We start from the raw sequence: 18,925 nt of genomic DNA on the forward strand, positions 1-18,925 counted from the left end.
AAGACAATTGCTTTGCCCTTTACTGAGCTAAAGACATAGCTTAGTATAAAACCTCTTTCTTTGGTAAATATAAAAGTACAACCGTGTAGCGAAAGGTCCATTTGTGATAGAAAACAAAATCAGTGATATCAAACGTGTGTCCTCTGGTAGAGAAAACTCATACACAATCCCTCCTTGTCTGCTTGATATTTATATCTGGTTCACTGAAAAAGTTTATTCTTGACAAAAAAGAAAAACCAACCAAGCTTTTTCCGGAGCTTTCAACCGCATTTCACGGTCTGCCTCAGCAGAAGGAGTTTCCTCAGTTCAAGTCAGTACAAACACAAAGAGAGGTTACTGAGAACGGGACTTCCAATCTTCTCCTCCATTTACGGCCTCCTTCCACACTTCGGTCACATGACAAAATCCTTTCACTGAGGAAGGCTGTGAGACGAGCGCAAAGCTCCAGAAAAAGCTAGTTTTGACATTTTTTTAAACTAAAAACACAATTTACTTAGTAAATTGAGGTACAGCGGGGGGAGACAAAATAGGTTAGTGAAAGCCTAAATGTTAGAGACATTCTTTGAAGTGCATGCGAGCAAGAACACCAGTTTGGCTGGAAATGAAAAGGAGTAATTCTCCACATTCTCTGTAAAGTGCGAGGTACGTAACATCCAGCACACGGAGCACATGCTCCTGCACCACAAGGGGAAAGTAATTGTGATGGTGCAGCTTCAGAGCATGAGAGTGTGTCTATGAATAGGTGGTGCTTTGGTGCTCCGTGTTTGAGGGTTTTTGCTCTCGGGTTTAGGCAACTAAAGCTACATGGTTACGGTCAGGGAGAGACCGGTAATGGGAAGCGGACGAGATCGAAATGCGGTCCAGTCGGACAGTTTTCAGCCGCCTTCAAAGAATAAACAGGAAGTCAAAGAAAAAGCTACTTCCTGTTAGAGCCAATCTGTAGGCTACTTGTAGTTTTATAGACCTTGTTTGGATTTATTAATATGTGCCTTCTATCCTTTGTTCCTTTTATTTCTGCCTGTGAAACACTTTGCTGCTCATTTGTTTCATAAAGAAGCTTTATTATTATCAACCACACAACATATGTTTTCAGATCAAACCTTTATTGCACAACATGAGACTAATAGCCAACAATCTAGCGTTAAGTATTACAATTTCACACACAAATTTGGATTTTCTACAAAACGTGGTGTTTGTTCTCAAATCTAAGAGCCAATCAGCTCTTTGATCTGCCGACAGCCGGGCGTTTCCCATCATGCCCCGGGTCACGCAGTCAGTGGAGAGCAACTGTGGCAAAGCTACTTAAAGCTACTAGAACAAACTCTTATTTTGTGTTGCTTTTGGCGGCCCCTGTGGACTAACGTGGTACTGTCTCTGAGCACCAGATTCCCTTTAGAAAACCTCTAATTTTACTGCAGCAGGGTTCTGACAGTCTGCCTCCTCTCAGTCCTGGTTCTGGTTCTCCCGTTGCCTCCCTTCCCTCCAGCGGGCAGACTGATGTTACCGCAAATGTACTTTCAGACTCTGTCCCTGACTACCAGCGAGCAGACGGACCCGCTGGAGGATGTCAGATGGTTCCTCCACAAAAAGCCCAAAGAGGATTAGAAATAGTGAACTGTGGTGGGCTTTTCATCCGGCCAGACTGATCCGTTTTGTCAACATAGACCATGTGAAAAGGAATAACGTGACCCCTCCCCTCTCCCCCCCTTCCCCCGAGCAGGACGGTCACAGCTGATCGGCTATCACAAAAAGGTACTGGCCTACCTGAGTCTCACACACACACACACACACACACACACACACACACACACTCAGGTGTAAAGCTGAGCGGCGTTTAACGGTTGTCGCTGCTCCGGCCTCGACCTGCCGTTGAACTCCATTCTCCAATTACCGTTCGGGGGGGAATGTGGCGGCGTTGAGCAACACGCTCCTTCACTTACTCATTCTTTGAATTAGATAATAGTTCATTGACTCTGGAAGGCTGAGCGTCCAATAGAATATCACGGGTTCTTTTGTGTAAGTAAGAATTTATATATATTTAATAAATGTGTTGGAGACACACAGAGACGTGATATTAGATATTAGACATTTTTGGGGACTTTTGTGTGAAGACAAACACTCAGATAAACAGCTTATTAAAGACACATTATCATCAATCCGCCCCATTGCTTTGTTGTCAGCTGTCTAATTTGCCTTTCAGGTGTGTTAACTCCTGGTGGCCCTATCTGTCACACTCGAAGGCTTCCAGCAAGCAAGCTGTCACACAGTCAAACAAAAGCCATTAGCGTGTGTGTATGGGGCTGCTGATGGATCGCTTCAGCTTTAAATATGGACGTGACAAACACAGTTTTTATGCATTGAATGGAAGAACACAAGAGTGGAAGCGCGAGACTATGAGGTTAATGTTTGTGTGTCTCAGGGCTGTTTGAGTCTGGCGTTAACAAGGACTCGTCCTGGTCTCAGTCACTGATGGATGTTGACTTTTTCCTCCCAATAAAAGTAACAAATTTATGTTATACGTAACAGCTCTATACGTAATGGTGTTCTAGGTAAGTGTTTTACGAGATGTTGTTTTACGAGCAGTTGTTTTACGAGACGTTCTTTTACGAGACGTTCTTCTACGAGACGTTCTTTTACGAGAAGTCAAATTACAAGAAGTCGGATTACTAGAAGTCGTATTAGGAGAGGTCATTTTACGAGACGTCGTTTTACGAGACGTTATATTACGAGACATCGTTTTAGGAAAAGACTTTTTCCGCAAAGTCGTTTCCGGAGACAGGAAACATCGCATTACGAAACATCAATTTACGAAACATCGATTTACAAAACATTGACTTACAAAACGCTGTTTTACGAAACGTTGTTTTACGAAACGTTGTTTTACGAAACGTCGTTTTACGAAACGTCGTTTTACGAAACGTCGTTTTACGAAACGTCGTTTGACGAAACGTCGACTTGCAAAACGCACAAAAATTCACAATTCGGTCTTAAAACAATAGAAAGGTTCCCACATAAACAGTGTTTGCTTAATCGCACTGCTTACGCCTCATTGGATTGAATAGTCCCCCATTTCTTACAATTTGGGGCGAACATATATCACAGTTAATACAAAACAACGCTGACAGATTAAAAGGCGGGGCTACTGTGATTGACAGGTCTCGATCAAAGACGTATACGGCTCCTCCGCATTCCAAATATGGTAACTTCCGTTCATCGGATGTTAAAAAGCCAAGGTGGCAACGGCAAAATCGGCAAACTCAAGGCTTCATGACATTCACAAACCAATGGGTGACGTCACGATGACTACGTCCACTTCTTATGCTGAGGACACATCGCACTACGTAGTTGTTTCTTGGGCTATGTCTTTTCTTCCATAGAGGCTACATAGAAACCACATGAAGACATGAAACTGTGTTTGGTCCGAATTGGCTGCTTGTATTTTCTTTGATGTGGGTGAAACTTGTTGATAGTGGAGACGCTGAAGATACAATGTGATCACAAGGTTGTTTTTCCGATTGCAGATTCAAGGGGCTTATTTTCTTGTTGCGTGACCTCATGAGTCGTCCAATGATGCAACGGCTGCTCCGGTGCATTTAAAAGTAACCGGTTGAGGGTGGTCGATCGGGAAAGCTCCTCTTTGTGGAAGTTTTTCTCGGGCACCGAGACGGATCCAGATCAGGCCGGAGGCGTTACAGATCTCATCTGTCAGGGAACCCCCTAAAGGACGCCCGAAGAAGAGCTGCAGGATGTGGCCGGAAAAGAGCGTTTTGTTGTCAGCCCGCCGACCGTCGCGTCCCGAATCTGAATTAACTGGTGTAAAAATGGATGTGTTGATCGTCAGTTTTGTTTCGGTTCTTTTTTGCTTATCCTGCACCCCCAGTCATTTTCCATTGTGAGGACGGAGCGCTATCATGAGTTTCAAGAATGCGAGGCCCTTGATTAACCCTGAAGAGAGCAGTTCACACAAGACATGAGGGTTAAACTACAAAAGGCTGGCACTTTTGAAATGAGATTCACACAAAGCGAGGCAGTTCCAATGATTAACCTTCTGGAAACAACAACACCTTTGTGGGGCTCAAGTGTGTGTTCTTGTAGCTTGACAGCTATGCATAGGTTCCCTGTGTTTGTTTCACATCGCTGCAAAAGAACATCAAACACTTTGAGTTTCTCGGTACAAAGTTTCTGAAGACTGATCAAATCAAGCGTGCTAAACCTCAGGAAGAGAAAGCCTTAAATAAATAACCGTCACCGTCTGATCGTATTCAAGTTTGAAAAGTGGTTTTCATGGCTTCATAACTCTCATATGAGTGTATCACTTTAGAAAATGACATGTGCACCTTATTGATCTGCTCTACAATCATTTTAAACGGACAAATTACCTGTTAATTAATTAACAGTTACTACGCGTTAGCGGTTCACGGTGCTTTGAGATACATGACAGCATGCTAACGACATGGTTCACTATGGCAATGCTATAACAAGCTAACGCAGAGCAGGTTAATATATGAACCATCTTAGCATAGTATGTTAGCATGCTAGCATTTGTTGATTAGCAATAAACAAAAGAGACCATCAGAGAGAAGATGGTCTGTTTCTATAGAGTTATTCTTGATGCTCGTCATCGGAGCCACCGGGTCGGATTCTGGTGAAACCAGATGAACTCAAGCAGGTTCACCAAAAACTCCTTCAGCTCAGACTCCAGCAGAGACCGGTCCATCGTGGACAGACCCAGATCCTCCAGCAGAGACCTGGTCCACCGTGGACAGACCCAGACCATCCAGCAGAGACCTGGTCCACCGTGGACAGACCCAGATCCTCCAGCAGAGACTGGCCCACCGTGGACAGACCCAGACCATCCAGCAGAGACCTGGTCCACCGTGGACAGACCCAGATCCTCCAGCAGAGACTTGGTTCACCGTGGACGGACCCAGACCCCCCAGCAGCGACCGGCCCACCGTGGACAGACCCAGATCCTCCAGTAGAGACTGGTCCACCAGGAGGAGGAGAGCTCAGCTCTCGATACACTATACCGAGCAGCAGCCGCGCCTCCTTCTCCTCCTCCTCCTCCTCCTCCTCCTCCTCCTCCTCCAGGAGCAGAGCTTCTCCTCTCTGGGAGTTAACACCGACACCACGCTGCTGGAGACCCAGAACATATTGCTGAAGACCTGCAGGAGGGAAGGGAGGCAACTGGAGAACCAGAACCAGGACTGAGAGGGTCAGACTGTCAGACTCCTGCTGCAGTAGAATGAGAGGTTTTCTAAAGGGACTCTGGTGCTCAGAGACACTTTTGTCCACAGAGGCCGCCAAAATCAAAGCTCTTTAAGATATCTCACTGGATAAGTGAACTTTGTTGGCGCCAGATGAAAATTAGAGGTTTTATTCTTTGGGCGCCGTTGATATCTGTAGGTCGTCTCCATGAACGTCTGTTCAAATGTCATACTTCAGTTCGGACGACACTTTGCAACGCTCAGCATTTCCCAGAGTGGGGGTGTGGGCTTATAAATGGCACACTTTATCTCTCCACCTACAGCACAGTTACAACTTCCACTGCTAATAACAGGACATCGGTTAAATTAAGTTTAGTCTGGATTCATATAATTAGTTTTTAGGGCCCTGAGGAGGCCTGGGCCAGTTTATGTGTTTAATTTAAAGGCAATTCATATGATTTAGCCAATAATGATTTCATGAGAATAGTTTTCAAAGAGAAAAAAAAAGAATGAATTAATCATTAAATATGTTGCTGTAATAACCAAAAGGCTAGTTAATCATCAACATCCAGAGAGGTGTGGTGGAGGATCACTCACCACCTTATTAATAGTTACGTTTGTCTTATCCATCTGTGGAAAAAAAACACAAAACCAACATGTGAGGAAACATATTTACATAAACAAAAAGCTCAAAGAGCATAATCTCCTTGTCGTTTGACACTTTGTTTCCAGGTGGGAGGGGTCGAGTCCACTTCAAAAAACCACCTAAGTCCCGCCTCGCGGTGTGTATCTGTGCTCGGGGCTTGAGAGAGAGAGAGAGAGAGAGAGAGAGAGAGAGAGAGAGAGAGAGAGAGAGAGAGAGAGAGAGAGAGAGAGAGAGAGGCTATAAAATGAAGGAACTTACTGTAACCGGGACGCATTCTGCAGCTGGAGTTCCCTCCGTGAACTCCGCGTGCAGGAACTGAAGTCAGAAGAAATGCTTTAATCACTGTTCCGAGAGAGAGAGAGAGAGAGAGAGAGAGAGAGAGAGAGAGAGAGAGAGAGAGATCGGCTTCCTCTCACTTGTCCACGCCGAGAACGTCCCATCAAGTCGCCGGGTGCAGCGCAGCCATGGCGGGGGACGGGTCCGAGCAGCGGGCGCTGCAGTATGAACAAACTCTGGTAAGTGTTGGCCGGGTTGAACGGTGTGAACTTTGCCCACTGCTCACGCATCACGCAACAGTCCCCCCCCCCCCCTTTTCTAAGCGCGGAGGAAGGAAAAAGCCAGACTCCACTGACAAAACTTTGAATTTAACGCTGCCGGCTAACGCGTACACATCTGGTGAAAAAGTTACAATTTAGTTGAAATAAAGTGCGTGTTGATGTTGTGTGCGCGCGCCGAATGGAGCGGTGTAGCTCTCTGAGTGTGTTTGTGTGTGTTTTTTTTTTTTAGCACACAACCAAGGGTTAGTTGTCAACTAAGTTCAACTCTCACGTGAAAGTGACCGAGGTTTGTGGTGTCGGAAGCGGCAGTGTGTGTGTCTTTTAACCCCACTTTGGTGTAGTTTGCGCGGTGACATAAGTAAGGACATTGTCCTGCAGCGGCTATCTTTACCACAGGTAGAAGAGGGGGCTTGTTGCCATAACATCTGGATTCCAGGTAGTCGATTATGGCGAGCTGTTGGCCAAACTCCACTCTCAAAACCCCACGCGCCTCAAGAAAGCCCGGTTTACTGTGTCGTAAACGCATATTAGAGAATGACTCTGCGGCTGTTTTGCTTTTAATAAATGCGCCGATGAATTCGGCGTGGAAGTATTTCATTAAACTTGTATGTATGTGAGGGGAAACAACTTGACAACTTTCTCAGCCGTTTCGCCTTTTCCCACACGCGCCGCAAAGACTCCCCGGTGAGCGAGCAGTGGGAAAGTTTTAAAAGTGGATATTTTAGGGGAAATAAAGTAATGCATGGTGCTCGATACATACGCCGAATTAACAATAACCTCTTCATGATTTTAATAAAAAACAAAGAGTCATGTTATAAGACGTGCACATTTGTTTAAAAGCAAATTAGCTCTCCCTTGACAGATTTTTGAATGGACTTTTGCAGGTGTAATGATGTGCTTTCAGAACCCCATTCTAACCTGCCTTCCATCATAATTAAAACACCTACTATGCATGCGAGGACGGTCATAATGTCACGTTCTACACGGTACAACAGTCCTCTGGGTTACTGTGTGTGTGTGTGTGTGTGTGTGTGTGTGTGTGTGTGTGTGTGTGTGTGTAGGCTGCATTGACATCCATTCAACAATGGATCAATTCATCGTTCAGCAGCTCATGTGCTGAGGAAACGCTGCTGTGTACAGTACATGCATGCATAAAGTGTTGTGACATGACAAACAAAGTTTAGAAGATGCAGCGGTTGAGGGACACGGTTTGATAGTAGACCTGTTTTTTACACAGCAGGGGGCTCTCAAGCATCGTCATGTCACCGGCCCCTCAAACAGGCCGAGGACCAGGGACACACACATACGGGACAATTTAGCTCCAGAGATTTCCACAACGACTGGTTTAAATGAATACTCTGAGTTGAACGGGTAAAGTGAATTTGAATGTATATAGATCCCACTATTCGTCATTCCGCTCCACCCAAAGGACCCCTCGAGGGTCCCTAGATCCCAGTGTTTTGTGTAATTAAGTGTCTCGTTGAAGCCTAGAGAATCCTCTGTTTTGGAGGGACAAGTTTTATAGGCCAACTGGACCCATTCAGTGGCAGCGAGGCTTTAAATTAAGAAGAGCCACACAACTGTAACACTTCTTTTGGGCCTCTGTTTCCTTCTCTTTGGGGAAAAAAAAAAAAAAAAAAAAAGTTCCTCTGCAAAGAGAAACCTCTCTCTATATGTGTGTGTGTGTGTGTGTGTGTGTGTGTGTGTGTGTGTGTGTGTGTGAGGGATTACACAACGTGCGACCCGCTGATTCAGCGCTGGACGCTGCGTGAGAGCGTGCATGCGGCAACAACAACAAATAAAAAGAGAAGAATTCCTCTCCCGTTGATCTGCGCTCACCTTGCTGCGTCGCTCTGGTGATTTGTTCCACGAACGACATCGTGGAAAAGCGTCTAAAGTGGACTTGAATAATAAAAATAGCTGCAGCAGTGTGAGAATAACCCCTTTCAACAGTTGTCTCTCTCTGCCCCCCCCCCCCCCCCCCCCCATCTCCTCGCCCCGTGGGTTGTAGTAACATGGTGTCTTTGTGTGATGCTGGCAGTCGTGGCGGTTGTGTGGGTTTTTGTTGTGGGCAGTGGATGCTCAAAGAGGCCAGTGTAGCAGAGAGAGAGAGAGAGAGAGAGAGAGAGATGTTAGCGGGGCCAGGAGGACGGAGCGCTTTGGAAATGAAAGCAGCCTCAACATGTTGTCTAACGACAGACCGATGTGTCCGTTTGTGTCCGTGTGACGCGGATTCAAGGTGATCTCTGTCACATTTGTGCTTTTGATTCGATGGAGCGGCATGGTCTGACGACGGTTTGTGAAATAGTCTCTGAATGCAATCTAGTGGTTTCATGTACAGGGCGACGAATGATGTCTTTACGTGTTCCTCGGTAAAAACGACGGGTTTAGGGGAAAAAAAAATCATGGTTGGTGTTAAAACAACTTTGAACGGTTAAGGCAAGGAAACCACCGCTTAGGTTTAGGCAAGGAAACCACCGCTTAGGTTTAGGCAAGGAAACCACCGGTTAGGTTTAGGCAAGGAAACCACCACTTAGGTTTAGGCAAGGAAACCACCGCTTAGGTTTAGGCAAGGAAACCACCGCTTAGGTTTAGGCAAGGAAACCACCGCTTAGGTTTAGGCAAGGAAACCACCGGTTAGGTTTAGGCAAGGAAACCACCGCTTAGGTTTAGGCAAGGAAACCACCGCTTAGGTTTAGGCAAGGAAACCACCGGTTAGGTTTAGGCAAGGAAACCACCGCTTAGGTTTAGGCAAGGAAACCACCACTTAGGTTTAGGCAAGGAAACCACCACTTAGGTTTAGGCAAGGAAACCACCGGTTAGGTTTAGTCAAGGAAACCACCGGTTAGGTTTAGGCAAGGAAACCACCGGTTAGGTTTAGGCAAGGAAACCACCACTTAGGTTTAGTCAAGGAAACCACCGGTTAGGTTTAGGCAAGGAAACCACCGGTTAGGTTTAGGCAAGGAAACCACCACTTAGGTTTAGTCAAGGAAACCACCAGTTGGTTTTAGGTTTAGTCAAGGAAACCACCAGTTGGGTTTAGGCAAGGAAACCAGCAGTTGGTTTTAGGTTTAGGCAAGGAAACCACCAGTTGGGTTTAGGCAAGGAAACCAGCAGTTGGTTTTAGGTTTAGTCAAGGAAACCACCAGTTGGGTATCGGCAAGGAAACTACTGACAGTTATTGCTTAGTGACATGGATGCATTAAATATGTGAGTCCACCACGAGTAAGGATCCTAATTGACTTTCCATTATTATTATTATTATTATTATTATTATTATTATTATTATTATTATTATTAAAAAAACAATTGGTGTCCCTGACCACGAAAACAATGAATTGCATATCGTGATTATTTCACAACCTGCTGTGATACTGGGCTTTATGGGCACATTGCTGTTCTAGTATTTATGCAGAGTTACATAACGTTCACCACACAACTGTTTTTTAGTTTCAGTTCTCCACGATTATCTAAAAACTTGTTTCTCTTAAGAGGCTTTAGACAGGAGTTTTGGTGGGTTTTTTGGCGTTGAAACGAGTCGCTTACAGAACTCCAGATATGAGCACGCAATCAAAACATGTTGTTGTCGGCCTTCAACGGCGGCTGTAAGTGGCAGCTGAAGAGGCTTGGCACCAGTTAAAAGGTAGCATTCAGGCCCCGCGACAGTCGGCGTGTGGAGGTCACCGCGGCTCACAGTCGGCTGCAGATCATTCATCTGTGAATCATGAGCTGTACGCGCCGCTGTACTGATGGTTGTAAAAACATAACGCAATGCATGTTTTCATAGTGAATTATCTTTACCTCATTAAATGGTAAATGGACGTTCTTGAGAAAGGGTTTTATTACGTGGACGATAGACTCGATCGTGTCGAGATGTTCGATGTCGGAGCTGTGAAGTGTTGGTCCAGTTTGAACCTGCAACAGGAAGTTGCTCAAATGTTGTCAGGAGAAAGACTTGTAGCCAGACTTGTTAGTCAGGTGTCTCAGGTCTGGGCAACACATCCATATCATATCATGACATTAGATTTCTGATGTATATTAATATACATCAATAGCTCCACATGGTGCTGCCTTAGTGTCTCCATCGCATGTTTTGATTTTGTCAATCGGATAATCGTAACGATACGAGAGGCTCTTAAAGGGACAGTCCACCGATCAAGAGAACCCTGATGACATCATCAAGACTGAGTGAGAAACCGGTGGCAGAAGTCTAGAAGACCAACGTCATCTGCAGGCGGGTTACGGCCAAACGGGTGACGCAATCGCATTGCATTGTGGGAATTGTAGGATGCCCCGTAGTAGGGCTGCAATTTAGAATTATTTTCGTCATGGAGCAATCTGTGGACTGTTTTCTCGATTTTAATCTTTTGGTCAAATAAATGTTGTAAAAATATTCACAAGTTGCTAAAGCTCAATGTGACTCATTTAAACTTTTTTTCTGTCTGAAAACCTCAAAAACTACAATTTTAATTTGTGGCATTCTTATAAAAACCAGAAACATGAATCGCTTATCAAAATTGATCGACTAAGCGATTAACAGATGAATTGTTTCAGCTTTATTTGAGAGGATTAAAAGTGGACCGTCCTTCTGTCAATACCACTTCACTGCAGCTTTGGCCTCTTTTGTGTCCTTTTTAGACGTGATGCTAATTTGAGCTGGGCTAACCTGATTAGCATGCTTTAGCTAAGTAGCAACAATAACACACACCCACAGCCTTCTGGGTGGAACGCATTCCTGTGTAATGTGTGTGTGTGTGTGTGTGTGTGTGTGTGTGTGTGCCAAGATGTGGCCTGTAAGGGAGGAACTGGATGGGCATCGTTTGGATTCACTATGTATGACGTCATTAACGTATGATGTCACTACCGTATGACATCACCACCGTTACCTGACGGCTGCTCCACAGACAGACTGGCTTTCTGCTCGTTGGTCACATGTTGTGATGAACTCACTCGTGAGGGTTTTATTGTGTTTGAGACGACCAGAGTTCTAGAGAGAGAGTTCTAGAGAGAGAGAGTTCTAGAGAGTTCTAGAGAGAGAGTTCGAGAGAGTTCGAGAGAGTTCGAGAGAGTTCGAGAGAGAGAGAGAGAGAGAGAGAGAGAGAGAGAGAGAGAGAGAGAGAGAGAGACTCACTCCAGAAGTTTTGAAAGTACTGATAGCAGAACCAATAGCTCCAGACCTCATCAATACTCCAGGTTTTACTAATTTCGAACCGTTTTTTGGGGGGTGTCTATGAGGTGACATGGTCTGTCTGGAGGCTTATGACCAACGTGTGTGTGTGTGTGTGTGTGTGTGTGTGTGTGTGTGTGTGTGTGTGTGTGTGTGTGTGTGTGTGTGTGTGTGTGTGTGTGTGTGTGTGTGTGTGTGTGTGTGTGTGTGTGTGGGGGGAGTTCCAATCAGACGCTCTTATTAGCATCATGAAGCGAGAGATGACCAGTAAATACCTCACCGCTGATTTTAAGGTGGATCCCGCTCTGACAGTGTAAATGACGTGACAGTTGAGCGTGACTTGCAGCAGTTGGTGAAACAAAGTCATATTGAGGTGTGTTTTTATTTTCTTAAATCTCAGCAGGACTTCTGCTTTATGATCAGGAAAGTGCTGATATTCTAATAATGAGGGTGGACTTTTGAAGAGAGCAGCGGGGAAGTGAAAGTATGGGAGTGTGTGTGTGTGTGTGTGTGTGTGTGTGTGTGTGTGTGTGTGTGTGTGTGTGTGGTGGCCATCCGTCTTTGCTGTGTACGGTGTAATTTGTAGCCGTGTGTTTTTGGCCTGGCTGTGGTGATTAGCTTTATGTAGCACGTCTGTAGTGGAAGTTTCCTCTTCACTCGCCCTCTCAAGTCTTTTTATTATTTTTGCAAGGCAGGTCAACGGCTCCTTGACCTCCTTCATTGTGAGGAGAAAGGAGCGCTCGCATAACATTTGTTCAGCGCTAAGTTGTGAATAGGTTGGGTTCTTTCTGCAGATAAGCATCAAAAAGACTCTCGGTCTCTTTCTCTCTCTTTCTCTGTCTCTCTCTCGCTTTCTCTGTCTCTTTCTCTGACTCTCTTTTTCTCTGACTTTCTCTGTCTCTCTCTTTCTCTGTCTTTCTCTCTTTCTCTGTCTCTCTTTCTCTGTCTTTCTCTCTTTCTCTGTCTCTCTCTTTCTCTGACTCTCTCTTTCTCTGACTCTCTTTTTCTCTGACTTTCTCTGTCTCTCTCTTTCTCTGTCTCTCTTTCTCTGTCTTTCTCTCTTTCTCTGACTCTCTCTTTCTCTGTCTTTCTCTCTTTCTCTGACTCTCTCTCTCTCTGTCTCTCTTTCTCTGACTCTCTCTTTCTCTGTCTCTCTTTCTCTGACTCTCTCTGTCTCTCTCTCGCTTTCTCTGTCTCTGTCTCTCTTTCTCTTTCTTTCTCTGTCTCTCTCTCTCTCTTTCTCTGACTCTCTCTTTCTTTCTCTGTCTCTCTCTCTCTCTCTCTCTCTCTCTCTCTCATTCTGTCTCTCTTTCTCTTTGTCTGTGTGTGTGTGTGTGTGTGTGTGTGTGTCTCTCTGTCTCTCATTCTCTGTCTCTCTCATTCTGTCTCTCGCTCTCTCTGTCTCTCTCTTTCTCTCCGTCTGTCTGTGTGTGTGTGTGTCTCTCTCTCTCTCTCCCCGTTACAAAAGATCAACCTTAGCCTTTTTCTTTCTTTCTTTGCCAAAATGACAACTCCACTTCTTGTTTGAACTGCCATGATGGATTTCCTCCAGTCAGGATCTTGAGTCTGAACATAAAACATTTGCACCAAAAAAAAGAACAGTTTGTAAAAACTTGTGATCTCGGCAAAACGCTCCACAAGACATGACGACACGCTGACTTGTTGTCTGCAGGTAAAAAAACAAAAGGTGGAATGTGTTTTATATTTAAAGACTGGTTAAAGGGGTATTTTTATACCTACTCTATCATGGTATGCATGATAACCAACCTCATCATTCGCAGCATTTCCCTCTTCATGATGTCAGCGTGACTCCTCCTTCTTCGTGATGTCAGCGAGTTCAAAACAAGAGGACGAACACGGCCGGGGTCACCTTTAGGCGATAAGACCGCAAAGTCAGAGTTGACACATCAGCGGATGTTCAGTTCACTATCACACTGTGTGTTGTGTGTGTGTGTGTGTGTGTGTTGTGTGTGTCTGCTCTGAGGCTTTCTGTGTCGAGAGAGACTCTTTTTGATAAAGGCAATCTTGTTGATGCATCAACCACGCGCCACGAAAATAGATCCAGACGTGAGGACGAATACAGTCACACTCACTGTGAACGCCCTTTAGGTTAGAGTCTGAACTCAAGAGCTCTCCATTGTTCTCAAGTGTGTGTGTGTGCGTGCGTGTGTGTGTGTGCGTGTTAAGTAGAAAGTTCAGTAATCAATAACTGGGAGAGAAAGTAGGAGGGGCCATTGGCAGCGAACTAAACTTGTGTGTTATAACTACGTCTGCTTTCATATTAAATCTATATTTTTATATTTCATACATTTAGCTCTTTGTTTTGTTATTCATAACTTTAAAAGTTATTCACTTCACAACATTGACTATTAGTCTGGAACTCTGAATAAGTGGATGTTGCAACAGTGAAACAATTTAATCAGGTTGTTGATTCCATCCGGATAAACAAATATCTGAAATTCTTATTATATTTTTTTGTTGCACAGAAGTCGGCTGTCATCACCCTTCATATCTACACAACCAATGTGTTTATGATTACATTTTGATTTATTTAATTTGATAAGGGACCATTTGCTGCAACGTACCAGATTATAGCTTTGTGCTAGTTTGCGTCTCTAAATCATTCACTAGAGCATAAAGTTGTTTTTCAAGAGCGCACGATCTTTATTAATTTATTGCTCAAAGTGCACCAGGTCGATGCACTTTACTTTTGAAATGTGCAACATTTACAGTTTTGTATAAAAAAATATATATAATTATTTTATTGTTTTTAGATGACATTTTTCATGTGACGTGTCATCCGACATATCCAGCGATACCAAGATGTCTGCAATAAGCTAATATCGGCTGGTGTGTGTGTGTGTGTGTGTGTGTGTGTGTGTGTGTGTGTGTGTGTGTGTGTGTGTGTGTGTGTGTGTGTGTGTGTGTGTGTGTGTGTGTGTGTGTGCGCGCGCGCGTGCGTGCGCGCGCGCGTGCGTGCGCGCGTGTGCGCGCGCGTGTGTATATTTGTATATTGTGGGTAATCCAGAATTAAATACCACAAAATCCAAGGTACTTCATTACATTGATGCAGTTTCAGTCCAGCTTAACTTCCCTCGCTGCCTCATTTAGCGTGTGTTGTGGGAGGCTGCTGGAAATAGACGGAGCTGATTATTGCTCATGCTCCAGAAAGATGGTGTTGTGTGATGATGAAGATGATGATGACTCCTCGTATCACGTTGTGGCCGGTCCTTATCTGCTGTCACTGCTGATCTTCCGCATCGCGGCTGACCTCCTCGCTGTTTATACAACCATCAGCACTTTTTCTTCTTTTTTTTCCTCTCCCTCTGCTGAACATCCTCGATGATGAAAGTCACAGCTCTGTTCAAACGGAGAGAGTCAGCAGGTCAACGGTGTGACGCCGTCGGCCTTGACGCGTTTACTTTGCGTTGCCGGTTGGAGCTGTGTTCTCCCACAGCGTCACTTCTTAAAAAGATACCACGCCATGCTGATGACACGCCTGTTTACTCACAGAACTCCCAAAAAGAACCCTAACACACATTGATTCATTGATGTGGTTTTACACCTAAATTATTATTCTGTTTACACTTTATGAGCGACAGGTGGCTCAGGACTCTTAATATAGACATGAAGATAATAATAATAATATATAATTCCGTTTACTCAAACTCTCTGTTGGTTCATGATATATTGGGGAAATACTACTTTAATTCATTTTTGATGACTGCTACATAGTGATCTATCTTAATTAACACCGGTGGGCGTGAGAGCCGAAACAGAACCGAGACGGAAAACTTTATTACAGCGCAGACCAGATCCACGCCTTCTGTTCTTACCTTTCACAATAAAAGCCCGAGACATAAGCACTGCGTAAGGGAACTCCAATTCACTCGGAGCGTTTTGGCTCAAAGGAAACTCAATCCAACGTTTTACAGTAGCTTTAGGCTACACAACAGTTTACCCCAGATGGACGTGGCCCTGGGTCGATAGTATCCTGGTAGTGGGACACGAAAACAAAACGGTACTTTCAACCAGAAGACGGTGTTCGACACCAGGTTGTGGTTTTGTGGTCGTGGTTTCGTTGCCTAAATCAAACTGTACATCATTATTTTAAGCCCAACCATGATATTTTTCCTAAACCTCACTAAGTGGTTTTGTTGCCTTCAACTAACTTTCATTTATTACGTAACATGGCGTTCCTTGGCCCCTGTATCTACCTCGTGAAATCACTTTACTGTACGAGATTCATCTTCAGCTTCGTCTTCAGTTCATCAACCCCCCCCCCCCCCCCCCCCCCCCCTCTCTCTCTCTCTAATTGCTGTTAGTTTACAGTCGATGGAGTGTAATTAAACAGCCGCTGATGGGGTTGATCAGCACAAGCGGTCCCCTCTGCCGACTGATCGGAAGGCGAGATGGAAGATGCTTTTGATGCATCAAAAGCACTCAATTATCAGCAGAGATTTGCAAGATATTACACACTCACATTCTTACACCAATAACTAATATGAGATACGCTCACATTTAACACCCAGAGAGCTGGTCATGTGGCTGTGATGAAGATCAGTTCACCATCACGTCCTGCCCCTGGATTATTTGGGGCTGAGTGTGACGCGTGGTTTCTTTTTTAAGGTGTGCGTTCCTCTAGTCATGACCGAGCTCCGTGTGACTGTTTTTAAGGTGTTTTCAAGGACCCGATTGTGTTCCCAGCATATATTTACGTGAGAGGAAAATATACGACGACAGAAAACACCCATAAAACCTGCCTATGAACGTGCATATTTGTGGTCTGAGGTGATGTGAGCCTGTGTTACAGATTAACAGACGCCTACAGCACAGCTGACTATGAACACAAAGCTCTCCACAGAACACAACGTGCCAGTCTTAGACTAAAAGTAGGCCTCAATGATATAAGTCAGAGATATACATGGTGGTGCTATATGCGTTTTATTAACGGTGTTTTTGGAACAGTAAGCTACATTCATACACCTGATCAGCCCTGTTTCAGACCTTGGATGTTCTCTAATCTCATATTCCACTACTTTTCCTGATGCTTTTATTTTGTAGCCTTCTGACCGTTCCCATCGCTGTTCTCCTCAATTTCCCTCTTGAACCCTAAATCAGGAACGTGTGTGTGTGTGTGTGTGTGTGTGTGTGTGTAATGGATAGATGGTGTAATGTGATGTGACAGCAGGGAGGAAAAGACGCGATTAAGTTCAAGAGTTGGCCCGCTCACTGTAACGGCTCGGCTAGTGAAAGACCCTCCTCTCTCACACACACACACACACACACACACACACACACACACACACACACACACACACACACACACACACACACACACACACACACACACACACTCCTCTTGTCTCTTTAGTCACCAAACAAGCACCGTCTATTTTAACAACAGCGTTATCTGTGTTAGTCACTGATGCTAGCAGATGGTGGTGACCGCGTGTGTTCGTCACACGTGTGAAATGGATTTTCTGGAATACTTTCCACTTATTATAATCAATAATAATCGTCCGTAACTCTGGCTCCTTCTTCCGCTGTTTCTATATGTGAGCCCCGATTTATTGATGTAACTTCTTCTGATGTCTTGTGTCGTTTTCCCGCCTCTCTCCTGTGTGGCGTTTCTCTCCTCTCTGATGTTGTTTCTCTGTTTCTGCTGCAAAACAGATTCCGCAACATCCCCCCCCCCCTGGGAGAAACGACTGTGTGCCTTTGAATGCCTCTCCGCGCACCTCACCACAACATACGATTAGTCTTCCTACACAAACACACCATGGGCACGGACACACACTCATTGCAACCCAAAGGCACGCCGACGCACACACACATGCAGAAACATACAGCATCAAGGGCGTGAAGCACACTTTGTCTGAAGGTCTGCCCATCGGGTCCCAGTTGCAGCGCCGAGAGTGTGACCGGATTGTTAACCGGCTCGCTCTGGAGTTGATCCACCTTTCAACCATCGGTCTTACCTCTCTCTACTCACCCTCCTCGATTCATTCATAACTTTGTCTTTCTGCACAGTTTTGCACTCCCCCACCTACCAAACTGTCTCTCCTCGTCTTTTTGTTTCTTGTCACATAACGCGCACAAGTTAGCCCTCAGAGATTAGCATTTAGCATTTATTCATGTCCACTATATAAGTGATTTTAAATAAAGCAAACTCAAGAGACACAACGTTAAAGTTTTGATACGGTGACGTGTTTTATTTTGTGGTGAAAAATTCTGTGTTTTTTAACAACAAATGTAATTTACTCAATTTGACCAATAAATAAATAAAGTCGATGTGGTTCCAACTACCAAATATTTTTGTGAAAAAAAACGGTGGAAAATTGACAATGGCCATTTTGTTTCCATTTGACAGTCTAACTTTGTATTCATGTTAATTTTTCTGCCACCATTTGCTGAGAGCACTTAGCGTGTGATTTGCAGAGTTACTCTTGAATACTTGAGTCGGACCAAATCCAAAGCAAACGTTTGGTCTCGTATTGACTCCACCTTGTCTTGAATATCCATTTTGAGGAGCTTTCTTCTCGCTACTAGCATAGCTCGCTAACGAGCTAACGGCTGGTTTGGAACAGTTGCACAGGATTACGTATTTCCGTCCATGTAGTTGTTGTTGTTGTTTGTGGATTGTGGTCAAAATGGGTCCCTGACCAGCTACCGAGGTGGTTTGGCCGATCGGCTCACAATCCGTCCTCTGTGCATATACATCTGTACTTTAATGTGGTCTGGCACTATCCCCCCTAAAAATGCACTTTTAAAGTAAGGCGTAAAGGAGGTAGATACCCTACAAAGAATTATCACCCGGATCTGCAGCATCTCTTGCATTTACGGAGCTTTACAGTGAGTTTCATTAGCTGTCCGGCCCCCAACTTTACCCTTTTTTACTTTACTGTGAAAACGGCTGTTTTCAGTGGAAAAAGCTCTACAAACCAAATGTACGTGACCTTCTCAGCACCAAACGGCAGACAGACACAGTTGGAGACTTTAGCCAGTAGCGTTTAGCTGCTAAAGAGCCAGATATTACCCTCAGGAGTTGGTGGAGACCAAAAACGGAGCTAAAAGAGAGTAAATATGGGACTTGCATTCATCAGGTCCCCAAAAACACAACTCCAAGTTCATGCTAATGTCGCTCCGTAACTGGATGTGTAAATGAGCACCAAGATAGATAGCATCTATCCATTCATCTGTGCAGCCCTCACTGTGGCTTATGCAGAGTTCAGGGTTTGGTCTGCTGTTGCTCTCGGAGCTCCTTCCAACATTGAAGGTCAGTATTGATTAACAGAGTAAACCAGTAGCTGATCTTTTTGTTTCCTCGCAGTATTGAGTCGACCTT

General features: G+C 44.6%; 1 protein-coding gene across 2 annotated transcripts in view; it reads left to right on the plus strand.

Annotated features, from left to right (window-relative positions):
• Window positions 1–6,019: 6,019 nt before the first annotated feature.
• The window catches only part of LOC137869042 (chloride channel protein 2-like), a 115,568-nt gene continuing 102,662 nt past the window's right edge, over window positions 6,020–18,925 (plus strand). Inside the window, exon 1 of one of the 2 annotated variants that reach the window (XM_068706140.1) lies at window positions 6,020–6,368. In XM_068706140.1, coding sequence (XP_068562241.1) covers window positions 6,318–6,368 — 51 coding nt within the window. In that variant the 5' untranslated portion in view covers window positions 6,020–6,317. The remainder of the gene's footprint in view (window positions 6,369–18,925) is intronic. The other variant, XM_068706148.1, reaches the window with a different exon arrangement.

Source organism: Cebidichthys violaceus, unplaced genomic scaffold (assembly GCF_023349555.1).
Source record: "Cebidichthys violaceus isolate CVI_PGR_0920_01 unplaced genomic scaffold, fCebVio1.0.p SCAF_1, whole genome shotgun sequence".
Taxonomy (NCBI): Eukaryota; Metazoa; Chordata; class Actinopteri; order Perciformes; family Stichaeidae; genus Cebidichthys; species Cebidichthys violaceus.